The sequence below is a fragment of the Anomaloglossus baeobatrachus genome, chromosome 5 (genome assembly GCF_048569485.1).
Source record: "Anomaloglossus baeobatrachus isolate aAnoBae1 chromosome 5, aAnoBae1.hap1, whole genome shotgun sequence".
In the NCBI taxonomy this organism is placed as follows: domain Eukaryota; kingdom Metazoa; phylum Chordata; class Amphibia; order Anura; family Aromobatidae; genus Anomaloglossus; species Anomaloglossus baeobatrachus.
The window spans coordinates 215,963,832-215,980,341 of NC_134357.1; the positions used below are offsets into that span (position 1 = coordinate 215,963,832).

The 16,510-nt window shown below is 43.5% G+C and overlaps 1 protein-coding gene across 3 annotated transcripts in view; it reads left to right on the plus strand.

Annotated features, from left to right (window-relative positions):
• The window catches only part of MTG1 (mitochondrial ribosome associated GTPase 1), a 1,022,130-nt gene that overhangs the window by 387,428 nt on the left and 618,192 nt on the right, over window positions 1-16,510 (plus strand). For all 3 annotated transcript variants that reach the window (XM_075349124.1, XM_075349125.1, XM_075349126.1), the window contains 2 exons: window positions 6,302-6,392; window positions 6,472-6,533. In XM_075349124.1, the coding sequence (XP_075205239.1) occupies window positions 6,302-6,392; window positions 6,472-6,533 (153 nt within the window). The remainder of the gene's footprint in view (window positions 1-6,301; window positions 6,393-6,471; window positions 6,534-16,510) is intronic.

The following is a 16,510-nucleotide window of genomic DNA, read 5'->3' on the forward strand; positions in this document are numbered from 1 at the left end:
TTTTTAGACTAGGGGGCCAATAACCATGAGTCTCCCCAGCCTGGGAATACTAGCCCCCAGCTGTCAGCTTTACCATGGCTGGGTATCAAAATTGGGAGGGACCGCACACCGTTTTTTAAAATTATTTAAATAATTTTTAAAAAGCTGCATGGTGTCCCTCTTATTTTGATACACAGCCAAGAGGAGCACAAGGCTGGGAGCTGCAGTCTGTAGTCGTATGGCTATATGTGCTGAGTATTAGAATATGGGTGGATCCTGTCCCAATTTTTTTTATTTATTTTTAAACAATTATAGGAGCACAGAGAGAGTGTGATTGCAAGCAGTCAGACACACTGTCACACAGGGTAGGGTTGCATTCTTAATGCAACCAGTCAGAGATGCCAGGACTGCTGATGGCCAGGGGAACTAGTGAGTATATATATTTGGATTAATGAACATCCTCGAAAGTAGTGTTACAGCCACATGGGAAACTCGGTAAGTATAACGCTTTTAGCTCCCAGTCCTGGTCCCAGTGTGGCTCCCCCACATATCCCTCCTCCCAAGACGGGGCTGCCCCTGTTCTCACCTGTCTGGCTGCTCCACATGCTCCTCTCCTGCCCTGGGGTCTGCTGCGGCTTCCTTCCTGCCTGCAGGCCTTCTGTGAGTGCCTGTAGGGTGTGCTCGCAACTACGTCCACTTTCTTAAAGGGCCAGCATTCTTCTTTAAGAAACGTATGGCTCTCCTCTAGATACGTCCGCCTTAAGATGCCTACATACAAGTTGGGTCCTTGCTTTATTGGTCCATTTAAGGTGCTCCAGCGGATCAACGAGGTGTCGTACAAGTTATGCATCCCCAACTCGTCATGTTTCCTTACTCAAACCTGTCGTCCTGAGCCATTTTCATAAGGATCCTGGTATTACTCCACCTCCAGCCAGTGAAGACGATGTTTATGAGGTAAAAGCCATCCTTGCGGTGAAAGAGGTTAGAGGTTAAACCTACTATCTGGTAGGTTTTACTATCTGGTATCTGGTAGACTGGAAGGGTTTCGGTCCTAAGGAGAGGTATTGGGAACCAGAGGAGAATATTAATGCCCAGCTCATCCTTTGGAGATTGCTGAAAAGGAGGGCCGTAAGCGGAGGGTACTGTAGTGCGCGGTCCTGGTCCCAGCACGTCATCTCCACACGGCCCCACTACCAGACTTCGGAGAGGTCACCCCTCTCCTCACCTGCCTGGCTGCTACTATCCTGCCCCAGGGTCTACCTCTGCCTCCTCCTGCTTCCAGGCCACATGCAAGCCTTCTGTGAGGTGGGGTGAGCAGCCATGCCCCTTTATTAAAGGGCCGGCATCTCATTACCCGAAACTGTTCCTGAGGTCATCTATTACCCTAAAGGTATTTAAGTCTGCCTCCCCGTATGGGAGGCGCCTGAGCAACGTTGCCTACTAGTTAGTGCATTGCTATTTCTCAGGTTCCATTATGCTACTGTGTCTAGTTTTGCTTATTTTGTCCTAGTACCAGTCTCGTGTTCCTAACCTGTGTCTCGTCCTAGAGTCTGCTTATTAGAACCATCTCCGTGCTGCCACGTCAAAGCCACCTCGTCCGTGCTGCCACGTCAAAGCCACCTCGTCCGTGCTGCCACGTCAAAGCCACCTCGTCTGTGCTGCCATGTCTGACCCACCTCGTCTGTGCTGCCACGTCAAAGCCACCTCGTTCGTGCTGCCACGTCAAAGCCACCTCCTCCGTGCTCCCACGTTTGAGCCTCCACCTCCGTGCTGCCACATCTGAACCTCCACCTCCGTGCTGCCACGTCTGAGCCTCCACCTCTGTGTTGCCACGTCTGAGTCACCACCTCTGTGCTGCCAGGTCTGAGCCACCACCTCCGTGCTGCCACCACCTCCGTGCTGCCACGTCTGAGCCATCACCTCCGTGCTGCCATGTCTGAGCCACCACCTCCGTGCTCCCACGCCTGAACCACCTCCTCATTGCTGCCACGTTTGAGCCGCCTCCTCATTGCTGCCACGTCTGAGCCTCCACCTCTGTGCTGCCACGTCTGAGCCACCACCTCCATGCTGCCACGTCGGAGCCACCACCTCTGTGCTGCCAGGTCTGAGCCGCCACCTTCGTGCTGCCACGTCTGAGCCACCACCTCCGTGCAGCCACGTCTGAGCCACCACCTCTGTGCAGCCACGTCTGAGCCACCACTGCCGTGCTGCCATGTCCGAGTCAATACCTTTGTGCTGCTACATCTGAGCACACCAGTACCGAACCTTAACAGACTTTACCAGTCCGAGCTGACCGCCACTGGTTCCTGGCAGTCATGCATTTAGATGTAATCCAAAGGAAACAGGGGTGGGGAGAAATCTCACCATTAGTTCTGCAGACCCACAGGTGCGCTGACATGGCTAGCTGCCACAAGTTAAATAGAAAAAGGAAGGGTCTAGCACCAAAATTTGTGCATTTAGGCCCTCTGAAGCTGCGCCAAACAATCCCTGTATAGGAGTTCGCTACTGGTTAGCTCCTCCAGGGTAGCCCGGTGTACGGTCCAGTGGGTCCACTCATGCACGCTCGCCAACTCTCGGCGGCCGTAATAATGCTTCTGTTTTACTCCTATTTTCTTTCTATTGCCTTTATTTTTTTTTTTAATTACCCAGGTGGCCGAATCTGGATAGTTAACCAGAGGTCCCCGAGATTTCTACGCCCGGAATCGGTGCATGGATACTAGCTATCCCGCAGATGCGGACTTTTACAGTCTGGGTTTCCCCATCACTAATGGTAATTGTATTGAGCTGTGTGTCAAGGCAGGTCTCAATTGAAAGTACCTAAACATATATGAAGCAAAGATCTCCTGCAACTGTGCAAATGAATGAAGTACATTATTATTGTACACATTGCCTAAATGCCTAACCCTCCAGGGAGGATCTGGAACTGATAATAGGGACGGGAGTGTCAGGTTGTGCCAAAGGGGAAGGTTAGATACATTAGAATTAAACTACACCAGCTTGTTAGAATTCCCCAAAATCTGGGAGATACAGGGAGGGGGGACTTGTTGCGTGAGGATTAGATGGGTACATTAAGGCAGGCTTCCGCCAATTATCATTTAAGCCTGACAAAACTGAAAATGTATCAGTTACTTCTGCAAAATTTGGCAATAATTAATGTGGTTCATGCACAGATAATATCAGGTCATCAGTATAATGTCCAACTAAAATTATTCTAACATCCAGTTCAGCTGAATCGAAGATTTGCTAGAGGTGAATTACCAATGCCTCCATCGTTATTTAAAAAAAAATTGCAGGCAATGTTGGCCATCCATGTCTGGCCCCCCTATGTAACGGAAAGTGTCAGATAGTAAACAGGCAGATTAAATAATTTGTACCCATTTAACAAATTTAGGGTCAGAACCTAAAAATTTTAAGCAGGGTATCAAGACAGACGTTCCAGTGAATTGAAGGACTTTATTGTATCTAGTGGGACAAAAGCCCAGGAACACTCATCAGCCATGCCTAGCTTAGTCAATGCAGGATCGGATCACAATTGCATGACACTCGACTCCCGCTCGCAGCAGAGTGGGAGTCGAGGGTCATTAGCATATTGCATCCGGTGTGCTCACATCCAGTGCGATACACTAGTGGGAGCGAGTCCTAATATTAATAGTGGTAGACTTCTGATCCAGATGAATAATAGAAAAGATTACCCGGTTTAAAACTGGCTGCCAATATTTTAGCCATTGTTTTGTAGTCTGCATTAACCAGGGAGATCGGTCTTTAGGAGGCACGGATTTGTATCTAGTTTCAAATGCAAAATAATAGATGCATCAAAAAAGAAAGCAGTTAGTCGATTGTCCTCCAAAAGCATATTCCTGAGTAGCAAGGCAAATTGGGAATAAAACCTCATTATACCTTTTATGAATCTCAGTTTTGATGTGGAACAAAGTAAAAGGCCTCTTCTTTGTGTTAGTTCTCAATGCCCCATTAGACCTTGGGACTGCTACTTGATGCAGCGTAATGTCTTAGATTTTAACTAACGTTTTAGCACTCTATCAGTCAGAATTCCAGACATTTTATTAATGAGCAGCTCATTGGTAGTGGCAATCCCTTGAACATTAACTGTTTCGTATTACAGAACTTATTTACATGCATAGGTGGTCTATACACCATTGAAGAATATAAAATTAATTATATTAAGGTTCTTGGGTTTTAATTACTTACTTGTTTAAGTAATAATAATAATAATGATAATAATAATTAATAATAAAAAAAAGTGAACTTTTACATCATATAGTGAATAATGCAAAACTTGTAGAGTGGTATTGATTGTATTTGTAGCCCTGTGGCTAACGTACATATGCTATGCAAAAAAAAAACAACAAAAAAAAGCACCTTACCATGAGGGATTCCTGACCTAACTGGTTTCCAGAGCCTATCAACTTGATGTCCACCAACCATACTTTTGTAGTTTATGCATCCAAGAAATCATAAGAGCACTTGAGATAATTAAGAATCATAAACGTTGCGGGATATGGACCATATTTTATGCAGATAATAAATAAGAAATGCTGAAATGCTTATTGAAGATCTTTGTGAAATGCTCTTGTGATTGTCAACTCAACATGCACAACAGCCTGTTACTACCCTGTGAAGGTAATGGTCTTCTGATACGTGCATTTACACTGTGTTCCAAATTATCATGCAAAAAGAGTTTAGGAGTGATAAGGTTAGAAATTTTTTGTTTGTCATTTAAACTCATTGATGGTGATGTGTGTCAGGGCTCTTTATATCACTGAAAGCAATTGCAGATACCTGTGCACATTAGTTTGGCAGGTGTGTCCAAATAAAGGCAAGACTACTTAAGAAGGCTATTCCACATTATTAAGCATCCTACATTTTTTGCCAAAATGGGAAAGAAAAAGGATGTTTCGGCTGCTGAGAAGCAACAGATTGTGGAGTATTTAGGTCAAGGCATGACTACAATCAACATTGCCAAGACACTTCATCGTGATCATCGCACAATCAAGAAGTATGTAGCTGATTCACAGCACACATGTGTGCGTGCTGATAAGGAAAAATTGAGGACTCTTTCCAACAGGCAATTGCATCAGGTTAAAAGAGCAGCTGCTACAATGCCTTGTCATAGCAGCAGACAAGTTTTTGAAGCTGATGGTGCCTCCAACATCCCCCGAACAACAAGATGCAGGGTCCTTCAGAGATTTGCAACTGTGCGTAAGCCATCCTGTTGCCACCTCTATCCACTGCACACAATCAGTAACGGCTCCAGTGGGCCAAACCATACATGAAGACTGACTTCCAAACTGTTTTGTTCACCGATGAGTGCCGTGCAACGCTCGATGGTCCAGATGGATGGAGTGGAGGGTGGCTGGTTGATGGACACCCCATGAAAACATGGCTAAGGCGCCAACAAGGAGGTGGTGGAGTAATGTTTTGGGCTGGAATCATGGGGAGAGAGATTGTCGGCCCCTTTAGGATCCCTGTAGGGGTAAAGATGAACTCCTTAATCTATGTGGAGTTTCTTAAACAGCACTTTCTGCCATGGTTCAGGAGGAAGAACCGTGCATTTCGCAGCAAGATCATTTTCATGCATGATAATGCATCATCTCATGCTGCAAATAACACATCTGCATCTCTGGCTGCTATGGGCATAAAAGAGGACAAACTTATGGTGTGGCCACCATGTTCCCCTGACCTCAACCCCATTGAGAACCTCTCCAGCATCATCAAAAGGAGAGTTTACGATGGCGGGAGGCAGTTCACATCTAAGCAACAGCTTTGGGAGGGTATTCTGTCCACATGCAAAACAATTGAAGCACAAACCATCCAAAAACTGACAAATTCAATGGACGAGAGAGTTCAGAAGCTTCTTTTGAACAAGGGGTCCTATGTGCAAATGTAACATCACCTAGAATTAAGATTTGACTTGAAAACTGTTTGATTTCGTTTTGTAATAAGCTGATAATGCTTATAATTTCACAATTGACCATTTTGTTTTTCAAAATAAAAATAAAAAAAGGTTGAAAACTCTGCTGTGCATGATAATTTGGAACATGCATTTTGAGTGCATTTTGAGTGTTTATTATTTTTAAAAATATACTGTTTTCATAGGCAGTTTGATCAAAAACATTTCATTTATACTCGATTAGTAGATGACTGGAAAATAACAATGACTGCAATTCATATAGTTAATTTAGGAAAATATGAGAAAATATTTTTTGCATAATAATTTGGAGCACAGTGTATATTATAAATGCATGTACTGGTTTTCTTTATTATAATGTATGATCACCTAGTATTCTATGTTTACCCAATACAGGCCCTAGAGATATCCATTATGGTGACTGGAATTCCTAATGTGGGAAAATCTTCTCTGGTAAATGCTCTGCGCAGACTGCATCTACGCAAAGGTAGATCCACACTTTTTGCAATGTTTCTCTAAAACTAGTAGTGCTGTATGCATACAATATCTACATATGTTTATTCTAGGAAAAGCCTCTAAAGTCGGGGGAGAACCTGGCATCACTCGCTCCATGCTTTGTAAAATTCAGGTCAGTACTATTATCCAGTTAGCAGGTTTACTCACATTTGGAAAACACTTGTTTACATCCAGGTATTGATATCTGCTGCTGTACCCGGAAACATCAAATGGGTGAGAACATTCCTTTTTTTAACATCATATTATTGCTACCAGGGCTGTGGAGTTGGAGTCTGAGTCGGAGCTCATTTTGGTGGATTCGGAGTCTGAGTCTGTATAAAATGCACCGACTCGACTCCTAAAATATATAATAAATTGAGGACAGTAGTGCAATGCAGAATGTGCTGAATATTTTTTCATAGGAATTTGGAAAAGTTATGAAATGTCCTATAAATGGCTGTTCTATTCCTGATCTAAGGCTACATTCACACAGCGTTTTTGCTGCATTTTTTGAGGATATGTTTGTCAGCTGCAAAAGCAAATCAGCTTTTTAAAAAAACCGCATCACCCAAAGGTTTTTGAGCTCATAAATAATGCTTTCAATAGCAAACGCAGATTAGAAAACCGCCACAAACTGACATGCTCATTCTTTGTGAGGATCTGTTTTTGAGCACAAAAATGGATCCTCACAAAATGATGTGTCTGAATGTCATGTCTTGAAACCCATTGCCTTTGCTGGGATGCCAAGAGTCACTGCATTTCACTGAATTATTTTGCCATCAATGTTCGATATGTTTGTGACAAGAAAGAAATTGTTAGCAAGAAACTGGCAGTAAAAGATACTAAAGCTCATCACACCAGCCAGTTTCTCCAGGCCTTAGTGGAAAAAGTTCTGCAAGATTACAAACTCAAAAAAAGAACAGCTTCTTGCTATTGTAGCGGACAATGCTTCAAACATGATAACTACAATTAAACTGATGAATGAGAGTAATAAACAACATCTAGAAGAAAATTTAGGATTCAGTATGTTTGAGATGGAAGGCCACAGTGCTGTTCATGTAACTGAGGAAGAAACAATTATTACAACAGAACAGCAAAATGATACTTTAGGATTGATTAGATGATCTTGTTGAAGCTGCTTCAAAACACTTTCATATTCATCACATGCGCTGTGTTGTGCACACTCTGCAGCTGGCAATAAGAGATAGTCTGCAAGAGGGACCCCGATTTCACACATCCGTTTTTTCACCGGTTTAGCAGATGTGGCGCACTCCAGTACAGTGTATACAGTACAGTGTCAGAGCGACAAACGCTGGTCACATGCTGTCATGTGACCCGAAAGTTGCGGCGCTGCCACTGTACTGTAACGTACTGTTCCGGTGTGCGCCACATCCGCCAAACCGGCGAAAAGCCGGATGTGTGAAATTGGGCAGACATGCTGGAAATCTGATTGGAAAAGTGAGGAAATTGGTTATTGCCGCCAGAACCCCTAAAATTGATTCCATCTTGAAGAGACGTGCTGGGAAAGGGGCATTTTTTGATCAAGCCACTCTGTGAAGCAGCACTTATTTAATGACTGAGTGATTGCTTGAACTAAAGTAATTTCTTATAGTTTTGGGGAACCCTCAAGTAACCTTAAATGAAGGTCAATGGACACAGGTGGCTGAATTGAAGGAATTGCTTAATCATCCATTTACCTTGGCTAAAATATTACAAGCTGAGGATTTAACTCCTGGCATTTTCATAAGAGAGTGGGAGAACTTGCTATTTTGCCTGTCCCAAAGAGGAGGTTTAATCCAAGATGGCATTTCTGCTTTAATGAAACAGAGGGAGACACAGCTATTGGAAAATAAAATTCTTCTGGCAGCTGTTTATATGGACCCAAGTCATCGTATACTGCTTGATGATCAACAGCTTACTAAAGGAAAAGAAGCTCTGAGTGAGGTAGCAGTTAGGATGAGTGGCTGCAGGACTGCCAGGCGGAAAAGGACTTGGGGCCTGACAGTGCTACTGTTGCCATATCTTCATCCTCATCAGATTAGGAGTTTAACTTTGACAAGTATTTGGATGACATGGAGCAGGCAAAGCATTGCCGCAAGGAAAAAGATTTCACTCCGTCTCCTATAGCAAGCAGATTGACCAGATTTCAGTAAAATGTTTCACTTGCTCTCAAAGAAATAGAAAAATTCAACCATTCATCAAAACTGACTGTGCATGAGGCCTCCAACCCAAGTTAGTGTAGAGAGGTTGTTCTCTAGTCTTAAAATTATTAGGTCAGATTTGAGGTCATCTGCGAAGGAGGATCTGATGGAGGCAATTCTATTTCTTAGAAGAAATTCATAGAATGCACAAATGTTACTTAGTATGTTTATGTTGAAAACCTTTTTGCCACTTACATAGTGTATTACATAGTGTTATATATAAACACTATGTAAGTGGCAATATGTAAGTGGTAAACAACAGTTTTCAACAAAAACATACTAAACAATAAAATTTAGTATATTGCTTATATTTAAGTGAAAATTTTATTGTAGTGCAATGTGAACATCAGACATTTAATCATTGTTATGATACAATCAAGATATTTAGATAGGACAGAAAATATATTTATTTGAACACAACTTTAGAACACAAAAAACTGCAATAAATTGTAAATATTTAATACAATATATTTATATATACAAAAGATATATATATGCAATCTATTGTATATTACATAGTGTATTACATATTTACAGTTTATTACCGTTTGTGTTTTAAAGTTGTATTACAATAAATATATTTATGTTCTATCCAAATATCTTGATTATTGTATCATAAAAATGATTAAATGTCTGATGTTCACATTGTACTACAATACATTTTTCACTTAACTATAAGCAATATATGTGGGAGTCGGAGTCGGAGCAAGGGAAATTGAGGAGTCGGAGTATGAGTCGGAGTCGAAGGTTTGGCTTACCGACTCCACAGCCCTGATTGCTACTACTGAATTACTTTGGCACTGTATGTCGGTATTATTTAGGTATTGTATATTGGTATTTTATGGTGGGTATGATTTGAGCACAGTATGCATTTTTTTTTTTAATACTTGGGCACTGTAAATTGGTATTATTTGGGGACTGTACATTAGTGCATTAGTAGTTGGGCATTCTATGTTTGATATTTGTATTGTAATTTTATGGACACTGTACAACAGTTACTGTATTTTTTGGACTATAAGCTGCACTTTTTTTCCCCCAAGTAGTCTGAATGTAGGGCTGCGGTGAATTAGAGTGCTGCGGTGGAGCGGGTCATCGGGGGCACGAGCAGGCTGCAGCAGCGCCTGCCGTGACCATGTGGGCCCGCTCATTACATATGCATGCATCCTCCCGCCCATCTCTCAGCGCTGAAGCCAGCGCTGACAGGTGGGCGGGATGATGGGCAGGGCATGCGCGCTTACTAAACAGCCGGCCGCATGATCACCCCTGGCAACTACAGCCTGGAGTGATCATGTGCGGCTGTATTCACTTCCCCCCGCGCATCATCATCAGTGCGGGGTGAAGTGAATCAGTATAACTCACCAGCCACGATCCCTGCAGCAGCGCGATGTCCTCCTGTCTGCCGGCCGTGGCTGTGTGGAGACTAGCGGTGCTCACAGCGATGACGTCATCGCTGTGCGCACGTGTCCACACGCAGCCGCGACTGGCACAGATAGGAGGACATCACGATGCTGCAGGAATCATGGCCGGCTCCACACAGCGCTGCTGGTACATACAGGAGGAGGAGGAGCGATGCTGCATGGAGCGAGGAAAGGTGAGTATAAACCTTTATTTTTTTTTTGTGTGCTACAGGATGCAGGACATATAGCAGGATGGGGGTATGTGAGCAGGATGATGGCGTATGAGCAGGATGATGGCGTATGAGGATGATGGCGTATGAGCAGGATGATGGCGTATGAGCAGGATGGGGGTATATTATGAGCAGGATGGGGGTATTATTATGAGCAGGATGATGGCATATAAGCAGGATGATGGCATATGAGCAGGATGGGGGTATATAGCAGGATGCGGCCATATGCCAGGATGGGGTATATAGCAGGACAGGATGCGGCCATATGCCATGTTGCTCCTGGAATCTGTTGCAGCCATTTATCCAACTTAGGGGTCACTGCTCCAAGTGCTCCTATCACCACTGGAATCACTGTTACCTTCACCTTCTACATCTTCTCCAGTTGTTCTTTAAGGCCCTGGTATTTCTCCAGCTTCTCGTATTCCTTCTTTCTGATGTTACTGTCATTAGGCACTGCCACATCTATTATCATTGCTGTCTTCTGATCCTTGTCTACTATCACGATATCTGGTTGATTAGCTACCATTTGCTTATCCGTCTGGATCTTGAAGTCCCACAGGATTTTAGCCATTTCATTCTCTACCACTTTTTCTGGGGTCTCCCACCTGGACGTAGGGGGACTAGGGGGACTTAGCCCATACACTGTACAGATATTCCTGTATACAATTCCCGCTACTTGGTTGTGGCGTTCGGTGTACGCTGTTACTGCTTGCATTTTGCATCCTGCCACTATATGTTGGATTGTTCCCGTGGTTTCTTTACATAGTCTACACCTTGGGTCTTGTCTTGTGTGGTAGATCCCCGCTTCTATGGATCTGGTACTTAGCGCCTGCTCTTGTGCTGCTATGATTAGTGCCTCTGTGCTGTCCTGGAGTCCAGCTTTCTCCAGCCATTGGTAGGATTTCTTCATGTCAGCCACCTCCATTATCTGTCTATGGTACATCCCATGCAGCGGCTTGTCTTGCCATGGCACTTCATGTTCTTGTTCTTCCTTCTCGGACTGTTGTTGTTGCTGTCTAAAGGGGGCTTTACATGCTACGACATCGCTAATGCGAACTCGTTGGGGTCACGGAATTGGTGACGCACATCCGGCCGCATTAGCGATGCCGTTGCGTGTGACACCGATGAGCGATTTTGCATCGTTGGAAAAACGTGCAAAATTGCTCATCGGTGACATGGGGGTCCATTCTCAAAAATCGTTACTGCAGCAGTAACGAGGTTGTTCATCGTTCCTGCGGCAGCACACATCGCTCCGTGTGACGCTGCAGGAACGAGGAAGCTCTTCCTACCTGCCTCCCAGCCACAATGCGGAGGGAAGGAGATCAGCGGGATGTTCGTGCCGCTCATCTCCGCCCCTCCGCTTCTATTGGCCGGCGGTTCAGTGACGCAGCTGTGACGTCGCTGTGACGCTGAACGAACCGCCCCCTTAGAAAGGAGGCGGATCGCCGGTCACAGCGACGTCGCCGGGCAGGTAAGTATGTGTGACATGTCTGGGCGATGTTGTGCGGCACGGGCAGCGATTTGCCCGTGTCGCACAACAGATGGGGGCGGGTACCCACACTAGCGATATCTTGACCAATATCGCAGTGTGTAAAGCCCGCTTTAGGCTCTCCTTTAGCATTTCATCTTTTGGTGCCATTTTTCTGATGTATTCCTGGATATTCTTGTTTCATCCATGATGGTGGCTTGGACACCTATCAAGCCTCGACCACCCTCCTTTCTGTTGGTATACAATCTTTGGGTGTTTGACTTGGGGTGGAGACCACCATGCATTGTGAGGAGCTTCTGGGTCTTCACATCTGCAGCTTCCATTTCTTCTTTTGGCCAGCACACTATGCCAGCAGGGTATCTGATAACTGGCAGAGCGTCTGTATTGATGGCGCGGATCTTATTCTTCCCATTGAGCAGGCTCTTTAGGACCTGTCTTACCCTTTGATGGTATTTGGATGTTGCTGCTTTTCTTGCCTCCTCATCGTGGTTACCGTATCCCTGTGGGATGCCAAGGTACTTGTAGCAGGTTTGTACATCTGCTATGTGCCCTGCCGGTAGTTCTACTCCATCAGTCTTTACTACCTTGCCTCTCTTTATGACCAGCCGGCCACACTTCTCCAGTCCGAAGGACATCCCAATGTCTTCGCTGTATATCCTGGTCAGGTGGATCAGTGAACTGATGTCTCGTTCATTTTTCACATACTCTACATGGATAACATCAAGCTGTAGGTGGCCGATGATGCTTGTAGGTGGCCGATGATGCTTCCACTCTTGAACTTGTATCCATAGCCTGACTCTGTTTTTATCTGACTGAGGGGATTTAAGCCTATGCAGAACAGCAATGGGGATAGTGCATCACCTTGGTATATGCCACATTTGATGGACACTTGTGCTAGTTGCCTTGAGTTGACTTCCAGTTTTGTCCTCCATAGCCCCATTGAGTTGCTGAGGAAGGTGCTTAATTTCCTATTGACATTGTAGAGAGCCAAGCATTCACAGATCCATGTGTGTGGCATTGAGTCATAGGCTTTCCTATAGTCAATCCAGGCTGTGCTGAGATTGGTCTGTCTGGATCTTGAGTCTTGAGCGACTGCTCTATCCACTAGCAGCTGGTGCTTAGATCCTCTGGTGTTGTTCCCGATTCCTTTCTGAGCTGGATTCATGTACCGATTCATATGGTTCTATAGCCTGGTGGCTATGATGCCTGATAGGAGTTTCCATGTCGTTGTAAGGCAGGTTATTGGACGATAGTTGGATGGAATTGTTCCTTTACAAGGGTCCTTCATGATCAGCACTGTTCTTCCTTGTGTTAGCCAAGCTGGGTGGTAGCCTGCTTCTAGCAGTTGGTTCATCTGTTTTGCCAGCCGTTCATGTACTGCTGTCAATTTCTTTAGCCAGTAGGTGTGGATCATGTCTGGGCCAGGTGCTGTCCAGCTCTTCATGTTCTTGATGCGCTCTTGGATGTCTACTTCTGTGATGGTAACTGGTTCTTGTTCTGGGTGGTTATTGTGTTTCATTCTCAGATCTTGCAGCCACTTTGCAGCGGTGTTGTGTGTTTTTTCCTTCTCCCATATGTCCCTCCAGTATTGTTCAGTCTCTGCTATTGGTGGAATTGCTGCTATTGTGCTGTTATTCTGCAGCTGGGAATACACCTTGGATGGTTCTTTGGAGAACAAGGCATTTATCCTCTTGGCCTCAGCTTCTCTAGTGTATCTCCCTAGTCTTGCAGCCAGTGCTGTAAGCCTTTGTTTTGCAGTCTCTAGGGCTTCAGATGGAGTCAGGCCTTTGTACTTTTTCAGCTTGGTTTTATTATTGATCTTTACACCCTTCTGTGCTTCTGTTAGTTGGCTGACTTCTCTTCGTATATATTTATATAATACACACACACATATACAAGGCAGGAGGATCATTACCAGGATGGGGTACCTTAGTAGAGAATTTGGGGACATGACCCCCATAATAGTGTCAGCAGCAGGTCCTCGCCCCATAACAGTGTGTCATGACCACATTTTTTGCTTAAAATTCTATTTTCCTATTTTCCTTCTCTAAAACCAGGGTGCGTCTTATAGTCCGAAAAATACGATACCTGATTTGTAATATTTGGGCACCGTACATTGGTATTTGGTTGGCATTATGTAGGAACCTAATATGGCTATATTTTGGTACTATTTGGGCACTGTATGTTTGGTATTTGGTTTGTATTATATGGACACTATTGGTTAGTTTTATTTTGTTATTATTATTTTGGCATGATAGTGGACGGTATTACTATTTTTGCAATAATCCTTTTGTAGTGTATACACATTGCAAAATGATGCCCATATAGTTTACATCTGAGTGTAGAAGTGTACAGTTTGTGTATATAATGTATGTGTGTGTTTATATATACAGTTGAAACTAAAAGTTTAGATACGCAATCTAAAAAGACACATATGCTTGTTTTTCTCACTATCTGACATGAAATCAGAATAAACCTTACCCGTTTTAGGTCAATTAGGATTTTCAAAATTATTTACATTTGCCAAATATCAAAATAATGAAAGCGAGAGAGAAAATGTTTTAAGGCATTTTTATTACTTTCTGCAGAGTCAAAAGTTTACATACAGAAAGAGTACTATGATTTTAAATAATATGGGACAGCCCATTTGAAGATGTCATGTCTTCGGAGCGTCTGATAAGTTTATTGGCAGTTTCTGAGTTATTAGAGAGAGATTTGTGGGTTTATTTTAATGCACACCTGACACACACTGCTTCTTTGTGTAACATCATAGGAAAGTCAAAAGAAATCAGCCAAGATCTCAGGAAGACAAATTCTGGACTTGCACAAATTTGGTTCATCCTTGGGTGCAATTTCCAGATAGGAAGGTGTCTCGTTCGTCTGTACAAACAATTATATGCAAGTACAAACAAGATGGGAATGTCCAGCTATCATACTGCTCAAGAAGGAGACTGGTTCTGTGTACCAGAGATGAATGTGGTTTGCTCAGACATGTGCAAATCAACCGAAGAACAAAAGCAAAAGACCTTGTGAAGATTCTGGCGGAAGGGGGTAACATTGTGTCATTATCCACAGTGAAACAAGTATTGTATCAACATGGGTTGAAAGGCCACTCTGCCATGAAAATGCTATTACTCCAACCTACTCAAAAAGAAACAAAAAAAAGTCAGATTAATGTTGGCAAATGCACACAGGAACACAGACCTTATTTTTTGGAGACATGTCCCATGGTCTGATGAAACTAAAATTGAACTGTTCGGCCATAATTACCATCGTTAAATTTGGAGAAAAAGAAAGAAGCTTTGAAGCCTAAGAACACCATCCCAACTGTGAAACACAGGGGTGGCAGCATCATCATGTATGGCTGTTTTGCTGCAGGAGGGACTAGTGCACGTCACAAAATAGATGGCATTATGAGGAAAGAAAATTATGTGGCAATACTGATGCAACGTCTCAAGACTCCAGCCAGGAACTTACATCTTGGGTAGAATTGGATCTTCCAAATGGACAATGACCTAAAGTATACTGCCAAACTGGTTACAAAGTGGCTTAAGGATAAAGTCAATGTTTCAGAGTGGCCATCACAAAGCCCTGATCTGCATTCTATGGAGAATTTATCGGCAAAGCTGAAAAGGCGGGTGCAAGCAAGGGTACCTTACAAAAAGGGTTCAGTTACACCAGTTCTGTCTGAAGGAAGGCGCCAAAATTCCTACCAACTATAGTGGCAAGCTTGTAGAAAGATATTCAAAACGTTGGACCCAAGTCATACAGCTTAAGGGCAATGGTAAAAAATATTAAGGAAATGTATGTAAACCTTTGACTTTGCAGAAAGTAATAAAAATGCCTTAAAAACATTCTCTCTCATAATTCTGGCATTTAACAAACATATATAGTTTTGGTAATCCTAATTGACCTAAAACAGGAAAGGTTTATTCTGATTTCATGTCAAATAGTAAGAACAACATGCATATGTGCCTCTAGATAGTGTATGTAAACTTTTGGTTTCAAGTGTGTGTGTGTGTGTGTGTGTGTGTGTGTGTGTGTGTGTGTGTGTGTGTGTGTGCATATATACAGTATGTTGTGACGAGGGTACTCGCTCTGCATGCTTCTCAGTTGCACTCAGGTAAGCACAGGAAATGTTAATGCTGCTTTATTTACACCATAAAGTATTCCCCCAGGAAATAAACGGCATTTCGATGCAGGAAAACAATATACACGTTCCCAAAATGGCACTTCAGTGTCAGTCCAGTAAGTCCCAACCTAGAGACTTCTCACAGGAGGTCTTGTTACCTCCACACACTGACCCCGGTCAGTATATCCATCCCCCCTCTCAGAGGTTAATTCCTGGAGGACAACACCTCTACACACAGATTATGTGTCAAACAAATGGACATCATTTTAAAAGCCTGAGGCACACCAATGGGCAGAGGTATGTGGATAGCCAGACCTGCCCATCTCTCCGGCTATCAGGAAAACCTGTCCTTGGAACACCCTAATAAGATTTGTAACACTACAAGTCCTAGAGCAGATATCAAGGTTTACACCACTTTCGTGATACATACCCTCCGCCATATTGCAATATACAGTATATAGTAAAAGTACAACTTGTCCCGCAAAAAACAAGCCCTCATATGGCTATAGTGACAGAAAAGTAAAAATGTTATGGCTCTTGGAAGAAGGGGAGGAAAAAACAAAAAATGGAAAATCGCCGAGGAGTGAAGGGGTTACATAATTAATTTACATTGTATTGCATGTAATAAGTATTTGATCACTTACCAACTAGCAAAAAGTTC